At 41.0% G+C, this 16,952-nt stretch overlaps 3 protein-coding genes across 4 annotated transcripts; all 3 read right to left on the reverse strand.

The window, feature by feature from the left end:
• Positions 1-210: 210 nt before the first annotated feature.
• On the reverse strand, positions 211-9,991 carry gspt1 (G1 to S phase transition 1). Its single transcript, XM_080049086.1, has 14 exons — positions 9,611-9,991; positions 9,282-9,326; positions 6,911-7,234; positions 6,769-6,802; positions 6,430-6,507; positions 5,861-6,041; positions 5,431-5,585; positions 5,134-5,274; positions 4,358-4,451; positions 2,772-2,852; positions 1,910-2,083; positions 1,398-1,487; positions 1,130-1,298; positions 211-923 (listed from the first exon to the last, which is right to left on the reverse strand). Exons 1-14 carry the CDS (start codon positions 9,804-9,806, stop codon positions 871-873), a joined length of 1,815 nt encoding a protein of 604 aa, XP_079905212.1. The 5' UTR covers positions 9,807-9,991; the 3' UTR covers positions 211-870.
• A 358-nt stretch (positions 9,992-10,349) lies between these two features.
• dmc1 (DNA meiotic recombinase 1) lies at positions 10,350-14,015 on the reverse strand (the record flags this gene model as incomplete). Of its 2 annotated transcripts, none has more annotated exons than XM_080049211.1 (13): positions 10,350-10,419; positions 11,018-11,134; positions 11,279-11,339; positions 11,478-11,592; positions 11,796-11,869; positions 11,981-12,072; positions 12,329-12,401; positions 12,509-12,550; positions 12,670-12,722; positions 13,139-13,221; positions 13,354-13,500; positions 13,601-13,642; positions 13,959-14,015. In XM_080049211.1, 13 exons carry the CDS (start codon positions 14,013-14,015, stop codon positions 10,350-10,352), a joined length of 1,026 nt encoding a protein of 341 aa, XP_079905337.1. The 2 variants fall into 2 exon arrangements, with proteins under 2 accessions (XP_079905337.1, XP_079905336.1); XM_080049210.1 differs by having other exon boundaries at positions 13,601-13,645.
• Positions 14,016-15,300: 1,285 nt separating this feature from the next.
• Positions 15,301-16,675, reverse strand: LOC307266594 (mitochondrial import receptor subunit TOM22 homolog; the record flags this gene model as incomplete). Its single annotated transcript, XM_080048650.1, has 4 exons — positions 15,301-15,487; positions 15,614-15,731; positions 16,159-16,256; positions 16,643-16,675. 4 exons carry the CDS (start codon positions 16,673-16,675, stop codon positions 15,413-15,415), a joined length of 324 nt encoding a protein of 107 aa, XP_079904776.1. The 3' UTR covers positions 15,301-15,412.
• Between the last annotated feature and the right edge of the window lie 277 nt (positions 16,676-16,952).

Here is a 16,952-nt window from a genome sequence, read left to right on the forward strand (position 1 = left end):
CTAAAATTAAGCAAAGGATAGGATACTTCTATATAAATGGTGGTAATAATACAATTAAATCTCAGGAATTGTTACTAGCATTGATATTGTATACTATATATAGTAATATATATTGCATATACATGTAATAGTAGACACAATACATATTGATTTCCTCATCCCAACTGGGAATATTTATTAAAAAGGAAAACAAAAACACCTTTCTGTTGCAGCTTGCATCATTTATTCTCAGTTTATATTATGTAATTATGTGTGTGTTTCTGTTTTGAGTGTTTATCCGTGGTTCATCAGAATAGTGTGTGAGCCCAATCCAATCTAACCATCATATGTGGAGAGAGACCAAACTAAACATTTTGGTACAGCAATCCCTTAAAACAAAAAAAAGGTCCATAGGATTCTTAATCCCACTCTTTAAAAGGGAGATGTTCTTTGCAAATTAGAATTACAGGCTAACTCTGGATATGAAATCACTCTGTAGTTTTATTTCTTTCCTTCTTCCCCAATTACAGCGACACTGCATCCATCTCCATTCTGAAAACAAATGGCGTGGCCGTCCGACAGCGCGGTTAGCCGTGGGAGTACAGAAGGGGCGCGTGTAGCTACATTAGTGGCATAGCTGAGCTCTCAATATGAGAAAGCTGACTCACTGGACTTGGTCTCTCATTACATATTGTTCATCATAAAAACTGATTCAGTCTTGTTTTTTTTTCTTTGTGTGACGCAATTTAATTCTCCTCCTTTTCGCTCCTTGTTCTTCTCCTCCTCAGCATAGTTGTGTGTAAAGAGAGAGTAGCCGTTTGGGTCGGCTCTTGCAGCGTTTTCCTCTGGTATCAAGTGGAAAGAACTCCATGCATGCTGCCACTGTCGCACTTAGTCCTTTTCTGGCACCAGCTTCAGCACTTTGCCGATGGCGATAGTTTTACCTGGCGGAGCGTTGAGGGACACAAAATGGAGATTTAAGACATCTGTTCATATCATTGGTAAAAAAATAAGCCAGACATGCACCGAAAGCAAGCACGTTCACAACTCCATATCTCTGTTGTAGCATGTGTCCATAATAAAGATCCATTGGCTGTTCTTAAAAGCCTACTTTATAAAGGCCAAACTGACCCCCGCTGTGTGTCCTTACCTTCATCTCGCAGCGTGAACCGTCCCATCTGAGGGAAGTCTTTGAAGGTCTCTAAGCAGATGACTCCGGCCGCCCGGAGCCTGGCGATACACACCTGGTCCTGCTTGACAAAGCGCGGTCGTGTTTTGCTCTTCTCGCCCGTCTTCTTATCCACCAGACAGATTAAGGCCTGCAGTCGGGATTAGAGAGAGTTCTAACAAGGCCTGGTTGAGGAAATGCTAAAATACACTGCAGCCGCATTCAGCGACAACTCAACGGCAAAACTTACAGTGATTTGCACTTCTTCAATGCAGGTGTGGATGTGAAGGACTGCATTGTAACCAGGACAAATGATTGATTTGTGCTCGATGATGACGATCTGTAATAAAAAGGAGCACGAGAGCGGCATTTCAAAGATCAGACAACACCATCGGGGTATTTTGTATGTATTATGTATTCTCAACTGTGTGGCTGGTTGTACACTCTCCATTTCTATGCATAAACCCACCGTAAGATGCATTGTCATGCAGCACCACCTACTTAGGATGCACCCTAACTCCCAAATATTTCTTGGTATGCCAACATGCAAAAGCATTTTTCTGTCTCTTTTTCGACCGAGCATCAGACAAGGCTATCCGTAAATTTAAATCAGGGGCGGGTTGTGAAGAGTTTATCTGTTAACCTCAAAGGGAATCAATGGGAGACAATGACTTTTGATTCAGACCCTCCCCACAATGAATGACTGTGAGAGAAAGTCAGATGTAGAATGAGGACACTGATGCCAGCTCCTGTCCTCCTCACCTGTGCGTCAAAGGTGCGTCCGGAGTGGCAGATGTTGTCAGGGCTGCAGAGGATGAAACCCGGGAGGATTTCCTCTTCCTCGATGCCCTTGAGCCTCAGCTTCAGATTCTCCCCAGGAACTGCATCGTCTGTCTCCACGTCGTCACTCAGCAGGCTCAATACCTCCACCGTGTGCTGCAACACACACACACAGACACACACACACACACACACACACACACACACACACACACACACACACATGCACGTTAATAATTTTTAATAAAAGCTTTAAATTAGGTCTGTGAATATTTTGGAATCCCACGCTTCGATTTGATTCCTGGGGTCACAATTCGATCCAAATTCGATTTACAATTCAAAGCGATTCCCGATTCAGTTTAAAAGAGGATTCCAGGATCTACTCCAGTCCATTGTGTGCTGAGAGGTGTTGTGGCAAATTATGGCATGAAATCAAATAAAAGTCCATGTGATATCTATCTTCATTTAAGTCTATCAGAATGTGGACCTTGTAATGCATGTGATTTTAAGGCAAGTCAACATATATACAGTATATATTTTTTTTTAATTAATTTTAATTTGATCGATTTTTGGAAATTAGGAATCAATTTGAAATCGCAGGAGATAGTAATCGCGATTTTTACATGAATCAATTTTTTTTCCACCCCTAAAGCACATCATTGCTGTACTGAAGTAGTGCATTGCTAATTTCAGAACAGAAACTAAATCATTTTGGATACAGGATGGGCTTTCCATCTAGGCTGCAGAACTTATAATACAGGAATGTGGCCTTGAGGTTATTTCTAGTAGAAAGTTAATGGGTCCCTTGTGAGAAAGCAGCAAAGTCACACAGAGGAGCACTCACCCTGTTGGGCATCATGGTCAGCTGCTGGGCTTTGCTGATGATACCTGACTCCAGCTTCCCGAGGATAACCGTGCCCATGTCCTGCAAGCGCACAGACACAGACACATTGAAAAAATAAAGAGTAATTAGTTATTAGAAATCAGTCACTTTTGATGATTTAACCAAATATTAATTCACTATAAAATTATTGACTTAATTATGGAAAAGCAGTATTTACCATTTTAAGACTGTGGACATTTATAGCTTGTGGTAAATTACAGTGACACTGCATTTTTTTTCATGAGTTCAATCAAGTGCTTTTTTATGGTTTGAAATTCTTCACCAAAATGAACCCATTTAAAACCCATTGTATTATCTGATAAATAGGTTTGTGTGAGGCTGAAAGCAAAACAAATAATGCCATTCCGGAGTTATGTGGTTTTCATATTATAGCAAAAAAAATATTAGCAGACGGGTGTTATTTTTATCCTGATGATGACACACTGATCACCTGCAGTATGAAAATAACTTTTGACTTCTACTTTCTCTTACTATTGCCCAATATAGAGTATAAGTGTCAATCTACCTAGCAACAGCCGTTTGATTGGATTAAAAAAAAACGCTTAATCATTGGAGTCCCTTGAGACCAATTAGTATGGTTGTATGGTAGCAGTCCAGAAGAGCTGAAGATTCAACTACATTGTATCCAACCTCAAATAAATCCTATGGACTGTTCCGTAGTTCTAACACAAGGCTAAAAAACACACATGGAAAATCTCCCTGACAAGTCTCTCCTTTCATATGCACACTAAAAAGAAATAGATCAGCTTTTTGGCCAATGTGCTTCTTGAAAAGAGCTAGATGAATATTCAACTATTACAAGTTCCCTGTTAGCCTAGCATACAGACTGTAAGCACTTACAACTAGCCTGGGCTGTGTTTGCTGTACGGAAGTCTTGGCTGGGCTGTTAGTAATGCAGCACCCAGTTGATTGAGCCATAATCCCCTTACATCAGGAGAATATCAGTGGGGACTGCTTAACCATATAGCCACTACGTAAGGTCCTTATGCAATCTCAGTGGGGGGGGGGGGGGCGGGGGGAGGGGGAGAGAGAGAGAGAGAGAGAGAGAGAGAGAGAGATACGTTTTTGACAAAAAACAAAGAGAATGAAGACAAAATATGACGTGTGAAGAAAGGCGGAGGGTGTTGAACTGCTTCCAACATCTAAGCGGAGGCGAGTGCCAAGAAGCTGAATTATCTTAAAGAGGAATGACTATGCAGGGGCAAAGTGTGTGTGTGTGTGTGTGTGTGTGTGTGTGTGTGTGTGTGTGTGTGTGTGTGTGTGTGTGTGTGTGTGTGTGTGTGTGTGTGTGTGTGTGTGTGTGTGTGTGTGTGTGTGTGTGTGTGTGTGTGTGTTGTAATTGTGTTGCTGTGCTCTTGGAAATTAGCCAGAGAGGAAGGAGGACGACAAACTGGAGATGGACCAAAGTTATCATAATCCAAAAGAAAATGTCCGCCCACTCATCCACCGAGGACACCGCAGCGGGAAAGACGATCTGCCACATTTGTACTCTTCAGAGAGACAATGGACGGCCTCCAGCTGCTCACCTTGTACTTGTCTACGATAGGTAGTCGGACCGGTCCATCGTTGGATCTGCTCAAGTTTGGCAAACTCTCCAGATGGGGAATAAATGGCAAACCCCTGGGATGGGAAAAAAAGATGAAGACTTTTTACAAAGAGTCCTACTATGGAGGATATGTCAGCCTATTACTTTTGCTTCCAGTCTATTCTGGATTTTTTTTTATTTTTTTTTTATTTAACAAAAAAAACACTACACATAAACTAAAACTGTCTTGTGAATTCCATTTGTTAAAGCGAATCTCTTATTCTGGAAAGTTTTTTTTTGATTATGTTTTTTCGATCAAACCAAATAAGAATATATAACAGCAAGCATTAGGAAGACAAAGTCTCAACACAGAGGGAGAGAACAAATCTGCTGGAGACCTGTGAGCTGTGTTCAAAGACAGATTTCATTAACTACTAATATAAAGACAAGAGTTTCTAATCATGCCCTCCCATTCCTTAATTACAATCTTGTTATAGAAATGTTCACCAAAATGTCTGGTGAATATTTATACAGATATGTTTATCTATTCTCGGTCAGAGCAAGAAGGCATGTGTGAAAAGGACATGGAGTGACCGTAATGCCATTAGTAAAATTGTGCCGGAAAGGCGTTACTACTTTAGGACTGAGGGAACAAAACATTCAGCCAGACTGTGCGTCCAGTTCTACAAGCATCTAAAAATTGCCCAGTGGTCCGGAGAACCTGACAATACTCCACACTGTTCTACCATAGAAAGCCATTTCACAGAGCCCACTTACGTGTACCAGTCACATTCAGGCACGGGGTCCTTGAGGTTGGCACCTGTGAGGCCGGAGCAAGGCATAAAGTGGATGTCCTTCTTGGGGTTGAAGCCCACCTTCTTTAGAAAGGGCACCAGCTTCTCCTTACACTCTTCATACCTGCAGGAGCGTGGTGGGGATTAATTACTATTAACATATGAAATCTTTAACACATGGATTTTTACACAGGATAAGTTCTATTGATTAATAAGAGAATTTAACAATAGATTAAATACAATAAAAAAACATGTTTATTTTGATCCTGCCTCCGTTCACCTGTCTAGGCTCCAGTTGACAGTGGGGTCATCCATCTTGTTGACCAGGACAATCAGATGCTTGACTCCTGCCGTTTTAGCCAGCATGGCGTGTTCCCGTGTCTGTCCGCCCTTCTCAAAGCCCGTCTCAAACTCCCCCTTCCTCGCTGAAATCACCTGACACAAACCGATAAAGGAGGCAGAGGGAATACAACCGTTCAGTGGCAAACTTTTAGAAATAGTGTCTTCTTAATAAATTAGGTCTGTTAACTTTTTATAAGATATGTTATAAAGATGGACAGTGTAGAATGGGATATAACCTCCTCCCCCCCCCCCCCCCCGCCACCTCCAGTAGAATAATTGACTAGGATTTCATTACTGTGTGTCTGAGGTTTAAGGGCTAGTTAGCGTTAGCATTAGGGTTGGTTTTACGTCGGCGGCGTCCGTCTCACCAGCACTGCCAGGTCGGCTTGTGACGCTCCACCGATCATGTTGGGGACGAAGCTCTTGTGTCCGGGGGCGTCCAGGATAGTGAAGTGTTTGACATCGGTCTCAAAGTAAGCTCTGCCCACCTCCACTGTCTTCCCCTTGTCTCTCTCCTCTTGGTTTGTGTCCAGAGCCCACGACAGGTACCTGGCAACAACAACAACAACCACCACGTTCATTATTCATCATTAATCTTTTACAAGACTGTGTCATGAGCACTGTGGTAACACAAATCTGTTGTCTTCCAAACCTCTGCAATATTTCCTTCAATTACTCCGTAAAAAAAAAAAGCAAAATAACAAAATATGGTAGGTCAAATTTAGCATTTCCGAAGGCTTTCATTTAAATAGTCTAAGCAGCTTACTGAAATGTATTCACATATTTTAATACTGAACACAAGGAGGGGGAGAAAACAGAAGCTGGGCTGTTTTTAGACAGAAGAATAAATGCCAGCAAAGAGCTCCGTGAATGAGAAACACACCAGTTATAATCAACTGTTGTGGAGAAGAGCAGACACAACACACGCCTTTCTCACCATGTCTCCCTGTTCTTCTCCTTGGCTTCTCTTTCATACTTTTCCAGGGTTCGCTTTTCCACCATTCCAGTTAAGTACCTGGCAAGGAGAACGCAAAGTCAAATGTGGCTTTTTCGGGAGCAGACGTGAAACTGAAGCTGAAACTGCAGAAAAAACGTTGTGCAAGAGGTGTCGCACCGAAGCAGGGAGCCATATTGACATTTCTTTGCAGTCAACAACTGACATTATATTTTTTGTTTCATATTGTTAAGGGTTTGAACACAGAGGAACAAGAGGAATGTTTATAATCATACTCAAATATTTTTTACATATGCAAAACATAAGAAATGGACTACTCACATGATCTGTCCTCCAATAGTTGATTTACCAGCATCTGACAAGACAAAAACAGGCATGAAAGTGATAAGATTAGGGAAATATCCTATATGAAAAGACTAAATAAAATGCATACACACACATATACGCATGTACGCCTACGCACCCACGTGACCGATGAAGACCACGTTGACGTGTTCTTTCTTGGGTGCGTCGGGCGGGGCCGGGGCCACTTTAGGCATTGGGATCTCCTCCTCTTCCTCCTCCATGATCATCATCTCGTCCTCCTCTCTCCTGGCCGAGCCCCCCTCTTCCTCTCCCTCCTCTTCCCCCAGACAGGCCCCTCCAGACCCAGGCTGCTGCTCCTCTCCTCCTCCCCCCCCTCCAGACCCAGGCTGCCCCTCTCCCCCTCCCCCCGGCTCCTCCTTCTGCTCCCACGTCTCCTCCTCCGCCGTCATGTCCGCCTCCGTGCCTCCGTTCTCCACCGGAGCTGAAAGCGCAAAAAAAACATTCCCTCCGTTCCTAAATCTCATACTCTTTTTTGCTATTCTACATACTACAGCTGATCATAGAAGGTAGGTTTTTACTGCATGCTGTAGGCACACAATTGGGACGTACTTTTACTTATTTATTTCATCTTAACATCGCTGGTTGTTTTCACACGGATGTTCCGTAGTTTCCGGTGCGCAGTGGATGGTGGGTCATAATAACTAAAAGAGCGTGCTGAATTCCAAACTAAAGATTATGACTAGATGTAGTAGGACATCAGGAGTGTTTTTCAGGATGCTGCATTTGACCACACGAATTGGTGACATCCTTAATCTGTTTCTACCATACTAAACAGCAGGGAGCTATGGGTATTGAAACACAGCCATTTAGTCAATCTGTACATGCGCACCTGTTTCTCTGGATGCTACAGACGACCCACAGCTCGGAGGGAGAGGGAACTATTTAATTATTTCACATTAAGTTTTTGGCTGGACTGACTGAGTATGATTGATTGATTCTGAATCCTGGACTTTGTTCAAACTGCGACATTTCTGACAGTTTTATGGTTATGTCAAAGTGAAACCTTTTAATCAAATTTGCACAAACGGATTCCCTTTTGCAAATGTCAAACACGTACAGAACTGCACCGTGTAAAAGTCAGCTTATTCATTTTGGATCTCCTTTGCCATTATCATTCTCTGTCGTAGACATTATGTTTCTTTTGACATTGTTATGGGTACTTATTGAGGATTTGCACGTCTTTGGAAAATGAATGTTTGACACATTTTACAACTTTTACAGCTTCAATCAAATGAACTTACTTCAATATCCAATCTGCCACGCAGTATGAAATGAATACTTTTACTGTCAAAACAGCTGCCCAGTCCCCTTGAAGGTTTCCAACCCTCAACAGACTCAATATTTTAAAAAAAAAAAATCAAAAAAGTATGACAATGGTGTTTGATATCCAAGTTCACTGACTACTGTATAATATGTGTCATTGTCATATGCTCATAAAATGTATTAGCCTTCATAGATTAAAAACCATAGAGTTGATAGGCTTCACTGTGTGTGGTCTGTGGTCCAGCCTTATGGTCAAGGCCTAATCCACTTATTACACACACAATCAATGCAATGCAATTTCTATCCAACAAGTACAAGTAAAAAAAAAAAACAACACAAAAGTCTAACAAGAGTTCACTGAAATCTGCTGACCCCTAGCAGAAGAAGCGTCTTCCCATTGGCAACACACAAAATGAAACCTCCCATTTCCGTAATGTAGGAAATTATGCAGCCCAGCAGTCACGCACAATGCTTATTTTCTCCTCAAACTCCTCGTTGTTTATAATCAGCTTGTGAGAGATTGCTATGTGCTGGCAGCTCTGAAGGACATCCGTTGCCCTGAGTTTGGCAACAGTCTCATCGTGCTGCAATTATTATTTGTCTTTCAGGCATGCTCAGAGAAATTTGATAGAAATATGTCTATGGTAAGGATATAGATGGAAAACTTTCTCCAGAACACAATAATGATAACCGTCTCTCTGATTATATGTTCTGTTTCATTTGTCTTTCAACCATTGCTCCAGCTACATTTTCTAGGACATTGAAAGCAAACACACAACCAGTTCTGTGTAACTTGAGAAAGGGAACAGGCGGGCCAAAAATGTGAATGAACCTGACTCTATCTAATTAAAACTATCCAGCACAAAGTGACTTTCTTTCCCTAGCAAATACATCCACACAGCAGAGCAAGGCCTTCGACATGCAGCGCTTTTAACTATGCTAGTCAATGGGGTGTCTATTTCGGGCATGGACAACTGGAGTTGCATCATATTATACTAGGCCCGTGCACATGTGTTTACCAATGCCAGCAATCCAAATATGGCTCAGTAAATGAACCCTACAAGCAGGAACTCAGATGTGAACATCCAAACTTGCCTAGTATGCATTAAGTCTGTTCAGAGATTTCAGCCCCACAACCTAAACCTCTGACAGCCAGATTTGTAATTTGAGAACATCAACATGCAGTGCTGTGGTGTAATCCATACCGACTGTTTCTGCCACCTCCATGCTGGCCACTGTATCAGGGGCACCTTTAAGGAGAGAAGACACCGCATGTCAAACTTTCATAAATATGTATTACACAAGGATTGTCATGTTTTACGTTTGGTTGAGCTCGTTAAAGCATTAAAAATGTAGCTAGGGCACAGTTACAACACATGTCTATAACACTGAGGCTGACTTGTTGATGAGTTAGTGGAAATGCACTGTGGCACTGGCTGGGCTGAACACTGCGAGTTGCTGTCAGGATGCTAACTTAGCTGGGCTAGCTAGCAAGTTAAGCTAACTTCCAGGCAGCTGTCTAGCGTTCACCTACCGTCCACTGTGTCCTCCACGGCACTGGCCTGGACTAGGAAGCTCGGTACGAACACCGCAGCGTTAACGTTGGGGACAAACGGCTTGGCGTTGACATTTAGGGCAGCGAAGGCAGCCTGTAGCCCCGCCGCGGCGGCCGGGGCCTCGGCATCCTCCTCCAGCTCCCACGAATCCGGGGCTGTGTCTCTCGGGTCCATCGCTCCTTTCTACTGAGTTGACACGCGTTCCACTACCGGGGCAAGCGCGTGACTTTACGGGTCCGCTAAAACGTTGAGTTGCTGGTGTGTTTTAGACTCTTAACAGCACGTCTGGTGAAGTTCCCATTGCTTTGTCAAGCCTTGCTTTAGCAAGCATATGATCCCGTAACAGACGAGAAGTGCTGTACAGCTGACGAGCGTGAAGCAACCACCGCTAGAGGGCAGCACCGGACCTCAGCTCACTGAACTGTCATGTTACCATAATATTACATTATCTGTTTATCTCTAGGAGAAATCTCATTGTCAGCAGCAGACACTGTAAAAAAGTAGATAACAACCTGTTGTCTTTTGTTTATTGCAACGTGTCTTAAACATAGAAAATACAGTAACATATAAATACAATAAATACATCAAAAAATTTCCTTACAAGATAACATTAGGAGGTTATAAAACGTTATAAAACTCAATAAATACATTAAATAAATAACAAGTGTAAATAGCTTTAAATAGACAGGAACAGAGAACTGTGTGTGTTTTTATCCTTCACTCTTTGGCATCAGTAACTCCTCCACCAGAGATGGCAAACGTGGCCTCATTCTCAGGCATGTCGGGACTGGAGGAAATAAAGAAAGCAGGGACAATAGAGCAAAAGTGAGTCTCGCATGTTAACATTAAAGTGAAAGCTATGAGATCTGAGGGCATGTCTCAATCAGATTCAAATCTGTATCAGGTCAGCAACCACTTTTAGTTCTTAATCATACTCTGGTTTACTCATAATCTCGCACTGAACTATGCACTGCATGCGCACCACTAACTACAAATCATCCTACTTAAGGTGTGTTTAAACATACATTTACATATCTTAATTCCGACAGTAGGCTTATGATCAAGTCAAGTTCAATCTACGGTTGAGACCCTTTAAGGTAATATGACAAAATAAAAATGACATGGTAGGCAGAAGGCCTTGTTGTGGTGTCACAACATCTATTCTGGTGTTAAAAAACCACATGTCAGTTTGTTTAGCTGATGTTTACCTCACCTGACCACATGGTAAAAGGAAGTGAAACTCCCTCCCAACTGTCATTTGCAGCTGACATTCAAGTATTTAAGAATTATTTATGGGAGAAAACGCCCTTACTGCTTTGTGTGAATATTATAGACAGTAATTTGTGTATTTTGATTCACATTTTCTAATAGTAACAGCCACCAACCTGTCAAATATTTTGGCTATTCTCATCTCTCCACGCCCCTTCCTCAAGCTGATCCTTGTGGTGGAGGCGTGGGCCAGGATATGACCTCCAATTGGCTTCTTGGGATCTGCTTGAAACCTGAAACAGGGGCATACAACTATAAGGTAGCATCTTGTCAAAGTTTATAACAATTTTGCATCCAATGTGTCTCTGATAAAATGGTATTGCAGGTACAATTTTTTTCCCAATGTGTTCAGAAGGAGGAAATTAGCCATCACTTACGACATTCCTGCGCCGGGATCAGCTGTCATTTGGTTGGTGACGAACACAGCTACGTTGTACTCTAAGAAATAACATGAATGAAAAATAGAATCAATATCAATATTTTAAGAACATAATTGTTGTAAACTATAAGATAACCAAGGCTGATGTTTTTGACTTTCACGTGAATGCACATATAAAGCAAACTCCCGGTTCAGACCTTCAGAGATCTTCTGCAGCCTGGAGAGCATCTGGGCCAGTTTCTGCTGCCGCTCTGCCAGCTCACCTCGACCTGAGAAGTCTACTCTGAACAGAGCCATGATGGAGTCAATGATCTGACAACAGAGGGAAGCAGAGAGGAGACTGAAATGATGAGAAAACACTAAAAAAGAATACCATCCTTTGAACATGCACTTCACATTCCATTGAGAAAAACAAACAAGAATTAGGTTCATTCTAATCCTCCAATAGCGTTGAACATTGCCACAAAATACTCTGAAAATGTTAGAAGAAAAAAAAAGTTAATTCTTGTACTAACCAATAGTTTGAACACTCCTCCTTCCTCGTGGAATTTAGCTGCTACAAAGTCCAACAGCTCCATCTGGTGTTCACCTGGGAAGAGAGCAAGACAATCGTTTAACATACCAAAGTATTATAACCTTGCCTAGAGAAAGTGTTTCAATACAAGCTGCTCCTGCTCTAAATGAAGTGTATGTTTCGTACTGGTATAGGCGCGGGCATAAAGCACGTTGTCCAGCACAGCGTCGTGGTCCACGTTGAACCTGTCGGCAATGTCTTTCAGTCTGTCTGGACGACTGGCAGCAAGGCAAACGCTCAAGTCAAGGAGAATGGCAAACAGAATAACAAGAAGAAAACCCACTGATACACACATGCACAGTCATTGCAACATCACATTATGAAACCTTGAACCAAGAAATAGCTCTAATAAACACTCCTTTTAAGATCAGTGGCAATGTTTAGGCCTAGTGTTCTTCCTGAGAAAATTAATAAATAACCGAAGATAATTCAGTGAATTCTGAGAAAACAGTGAGTTTGTATTTGTGAGGATACAAGGTGTTCTCTGTGTCAATGAAGATAATTTTCCCGCCTGAGTATCCGTCCTCGCCTGGCAGCTGAGAAGTAACTGGAAAAAAAACCCACCATATCTCTTTCATTACATTTTTCTGATTTTTCCAGCGTGGTTTTATCAATCAGCCTGGAGCAGCCATTTAAAGAAGGCTCTTTACTCACCGCACAGTGTGTGAGACAGCTGGGTTTTGCCTGTGCGGAACTCTGTAGGAGGAAATGATGTAGGGAGTTTTAGAGCCAATGCTACGATACAGTGATTTATATTTACTGTAAACGTTGTAACCATACACATTGTATCTAACAATCGGAAGATATATCCTCACCTCCGAAGGCTTCTGTGATGGCCATGCTCTCTATACCTCCGCCCAAAAGTTTACTGCGGAGATCAAAGATTTGTGTTGTTGTAACGTCTGTGCAATTTGTTAGGGATCAGAGAAATTACCTTTTTATTTTCACCCATCTAGCCACAGTATGTGCTAGCTGAGTTGACGGTTGCAAGTCATTCTAGCATGTCATCATCAACATCTGTTATAGGATTTGTTCCCAGATATCAATAATGTGATAATATTTTGGCTATAACTACTGTAATTATTGGCGCTGACAAATCATAACTAATGTTAATTTTTCATTTCACTTTGTTAGAACCGTATAATGAATTTAAAAAAAGTACATCAATAAACTTTAGTGTAGCCTTAAGACCAAGATAAAGCATTTATATGGTACACAAAATACAAAAATGATTAGTAGTGTAAACATGACAACATGTTATCAGGAATAACAGTAAATCTCAACTCAAACTCCTGGCTCCCAGTTGTGATGTGGAACACCTGCTTCCTCTTAGTGCTGTACTCATAGGCCGTCACGAAACCAACGTTCTATAATGTGAAGAAAATCATCTAGTAGGTCAAATGTTCAGTCAATTATTCTGTTATTTCTCAAGTTATTCAGTGAACAAAAAAAACATTGAATGGAAAGGAAAGTCATAGTAAAAAAGACCCATTTTTTACCAGCATTTTACCAGCAGCCTCCTTGATCTTTTCCACCTTTGCTTCCGACAGGCCCTTGATGTTGCACATATTCCTACGAGTGGTCATCTGGATTCCCTTCACAGTGCAGATACCCACCGACTTCAGCTTTTTGAGGTCTGCCATATTCTGTGGAGGCGGGCGGCGAAGGGGGACAGAGACACATTGACAACTGACTTTTGATGTGATGGTAGGACAGACTATGTTTCAACCACTGTCATTTACTCACAATCCCATGTTTCTGTAGGAGGTCAATGTCTTGGAAAAAGGACTCCTGTTGAAAAAAAGTTAATCAATAGGAGGTAGTTGCTGAGGACGGAGTTAACTTCATATTGAAGAGGAATACAGCTTTGACATTAAAAAAATGTAGCACAACATATTAATAAATAATTTCAAATTCGTAGGATGACATTTTCAGGATTTTTTTTTACAGTTTATCTTAACTGTTGCATTATATTAAAAGTATATATAACTTTATTAAAGAGACTCAGAGTCCATTTAAAAAACATAGGCAATTGTACCAATGTTTCCACATTTTGAAGGCCACTAAAGATGGTTTTAATGTACTAAAAATTATAATATCTCACCTCGTCATCCAGGATAACAGTATCATCTTCAACAACCTGATCCTCAGCATGTTTCATTCTCAATTTAGAATTGGACTAATGCTGAAGATAAACTGGATTTGGCTAGTTCAGTTATGGTAACTCAGTAATAATCCCTAGCTAATGTCGTTAAGGTAGCTACCCTTGTTCGTGAACTGCTAATTTACTCTACTCTGGTGTCTCAACTGCTCACAACAAAATGTTGAGACTGTCACGGGATATGATAAAATTATGCAAACCAGAATTGTTTTTGTTAAATTACATTTCTTGAGATAATGACTAATAAAATACAGCTTTGAGTTAAAATATAGACGTTCTTTGCTCTCCGGTTGTTGTTGAAGAAGCTCGCGCACATCAATGGCGGGAATTTTTCTGTGTCCTATTCAAGTGCAGTCGGAAATTACAAATTTACGATTTGAGTTGATTATTAACTATGTATTATTATAACATAAGCATGACTTGCCCAACACGTTATTATTGCTTTGAAGTCCGGGCGGCAAGGCCAATTCGGATGACCTTAACGAACATGTAACAACTACATAGAAATATTTATAGTTGGTGTATTTATTCACACATGCTTATTAGTTATTGCTCTGAGAAACGGGGAACGACCTACAATGAAGTTCACTGAGAAAGAGCAGTGAATGCAGCATTGGACATAGGCATGTGTGCATTTATTTTCTGCACTCAAATCGTCTCTGTACTGTTTAAAAATGTATAAATGTGTGCTTTAATTCTGATATGATCTATATATTTATTTGTGGTGTATTGTTTATCTACAGGAGCTGGGTTTTAATTATAATACATGGATGGCAATAATAAGGTTCAGCATCATCAGTTACTACAATAATTAACCTTTTTCAATTGAGACCTGTTACAGCAGGAACAGCACAAGTGTAAAACCATGTATTGGTGTTATATAATAAAATAAACCATGGCTGCACCTTTCAGGTATTCATAATCATGGTTTATGCATGATAAAATATCTGCCATTTAAAAAAGATAAATGGATTAAATTCAGTAGAAATATCATAGGCTACAACTAAATTCATTTCAATATTTTAGAAACCATATCACAATGCCATTGCTCACCTGTTTTATTGTTATATGACAACAATTTAGTCAAGTCTTTCATTCATAAATCCTTACATAAAGCTTCAAGGGCAGTTATAATACACATTAATAAGTGTATGTGAGCATATACTGTATATGACCCATGTGCAGAAAGTTAACAATTGGCTTTCCATTTGATTTGGTGTTTTAATTTATGCAGTCATGTTGAACACAAAACAGATTTTGCTTCTTTATTTGATCTTTTTCTCAAGTTGACTGCAGTTCTTTGCCCTTCTCCATGGTCTCTCTGTCTCTCCTTGCGACGGGGCCCCGCTGGATGGCTAAGCGGTGGGTGTAACGTTCTCGTCGGCCCTTCCCGTCTCTCACATCTTGCCGGGCGCAGGAGGCATCATGCCGGGCATCCCACCGGACATTCCAGTGTTGGGACCCAACAGGATCTAGGAGGGAGAAAAAAAAACATCATTCAGGTTGCATTCACTCCTCACTTCAATACTTTAAAGTAGTGCATCATAGTCCACCCTGAGATGAGTCTGCTCTCTCAGCTGTTGCACGTCAACACCCACCTGTCTCTGCTGTTGTAGCTGCTGCTGCTCCAGCTCAAGGCTCCACGTCACAAGCACAACTGGCAACACCAGGATCATGAAGGAGGTAGTACCCACCCACAGCGCCCTGCGGGAGAAACTGAAACCAGTCCAAAAGAGACACATAAAAAAGGAACCGGCATTCTATCATTATAAAATCGCTATTATAATATAATAAATAAGGTTATTCTTCCCTTAGTCTTCCCTTGGCTCAGCTGTCCTGTTAATCCTTACCCTACATGTTCCATTGTGTGATGTCACACGTGGGAAAATGTAGGGTTAGACAGTGAGACCATAAAACACTCTTTCTGCTTTTTCTCAGGCTAGGATGAACAGATTTCTAAAATGTTTGCACATTTATACTACATAGGATCTCAGAGTTAAATGCACCTTCATATTCCCACCGGTGAAGTAGGCTAGGTCTTTAAGTTTCTACTGATTTTAGACAGTGCCATTGCAAGGTATGGAGCCAGTTCTGACCTCAGGTGGTATAACAGGAATAATAAGATGACATACCTGTAACATACCTGTAAAACTTCTTGGCCAGTGGGACAGAGCACTTGCGGACTGAGTCAGGAAACATCTCTGTCAGGCCCCACAACCTCTCCATCATGGTCTCATCCAGCTAAAGGAAGACAGTTACAAAACATGAGACAAGCAGCTTGAGTTAACAGTGAAGCTGCAACTTTTCATTAAAAAAAACTGTTAAAAACCCTCAGAGAAAATACTCATTTATCAATATGGTAAAGCATGATAACATAGGCCTAATAAGGATAGTGATTGTGTGTGATTGCAACATAGCAGGGTTTAGATGTGGTCTGTCCCGTGTGTCAAAGCCTTATCAGACAGCTCTGGTAGAAATGTTTCCACATAGGTATGTTTGTGGTCACTTTAGAAGGGTTCATACATGACACTGATGACAACTTGTTTATATGATCTTCATATGGAATTGACTGGTCATTGAAGGCCACTAAAGATAGTTTTAATGTACTAAAAATGATAATATCTCACCTCGTCATCCAGGATATCATCAGCATGTTTCATTCTCAATTTAGAATTGGACTAATGCTTAAAATAAACTGGATTTGGCTAGTTCAGTAATAATCCCTAGATAATGTCATTAAGATAGCTACCCTTGTTCGTGAACTGCTAATTTACTCTACCACTCTGGTGTCTGTCACGGGATATGATAATAAGTCTAAGCAAACCAGAATTGTTCTTGTTAAATTACATTTCTTGAGATACTGATTGAGTTATAAATTACAGTTGAGTTTTGAGTTAAAATAGACGTTCTTTGCTTTCCGGTTCTTCTTGAAGAAAC

This window comes from Ammodytes marinus (genome assembly GCF_949987685.1).
Source record: "Ammodytes marinus genome assembly, chromosome: 20".
In the NCBI taxonomy this organism is placed as follows: Eukaryota; Metazoa; Chordata; class Actinopteri; order Uranoscopiformes; family Ammodytidae; genus Ammodytes; species Ammodytes marinus.

Excerpts from the sequence above, each read along its gene's own strand:
- gspt1 (XM_080049086.1), bottom strand. The coding sequence starts at position 9,806 with ATGGACCCGAGAGACACAGCCCCGGATTCGTGGGAGCTGGAGGAGGAT. Across the intron at positions 9,327-9,610 it reads CGTGGAGGACACAGTGGACG|GTGCCCCTGATACAGTGGCC; the intron begins GTAGGTGAACGC and ends CTCTCCTTAAAG. Across the intron at positions 924-1,129 it reads GTTCACGCTGCGAGATGAAG|GTAAAACTATCGCCATCGGC; the intron begins GTAAGGACACAC and ends ACGCTCCGCCAG.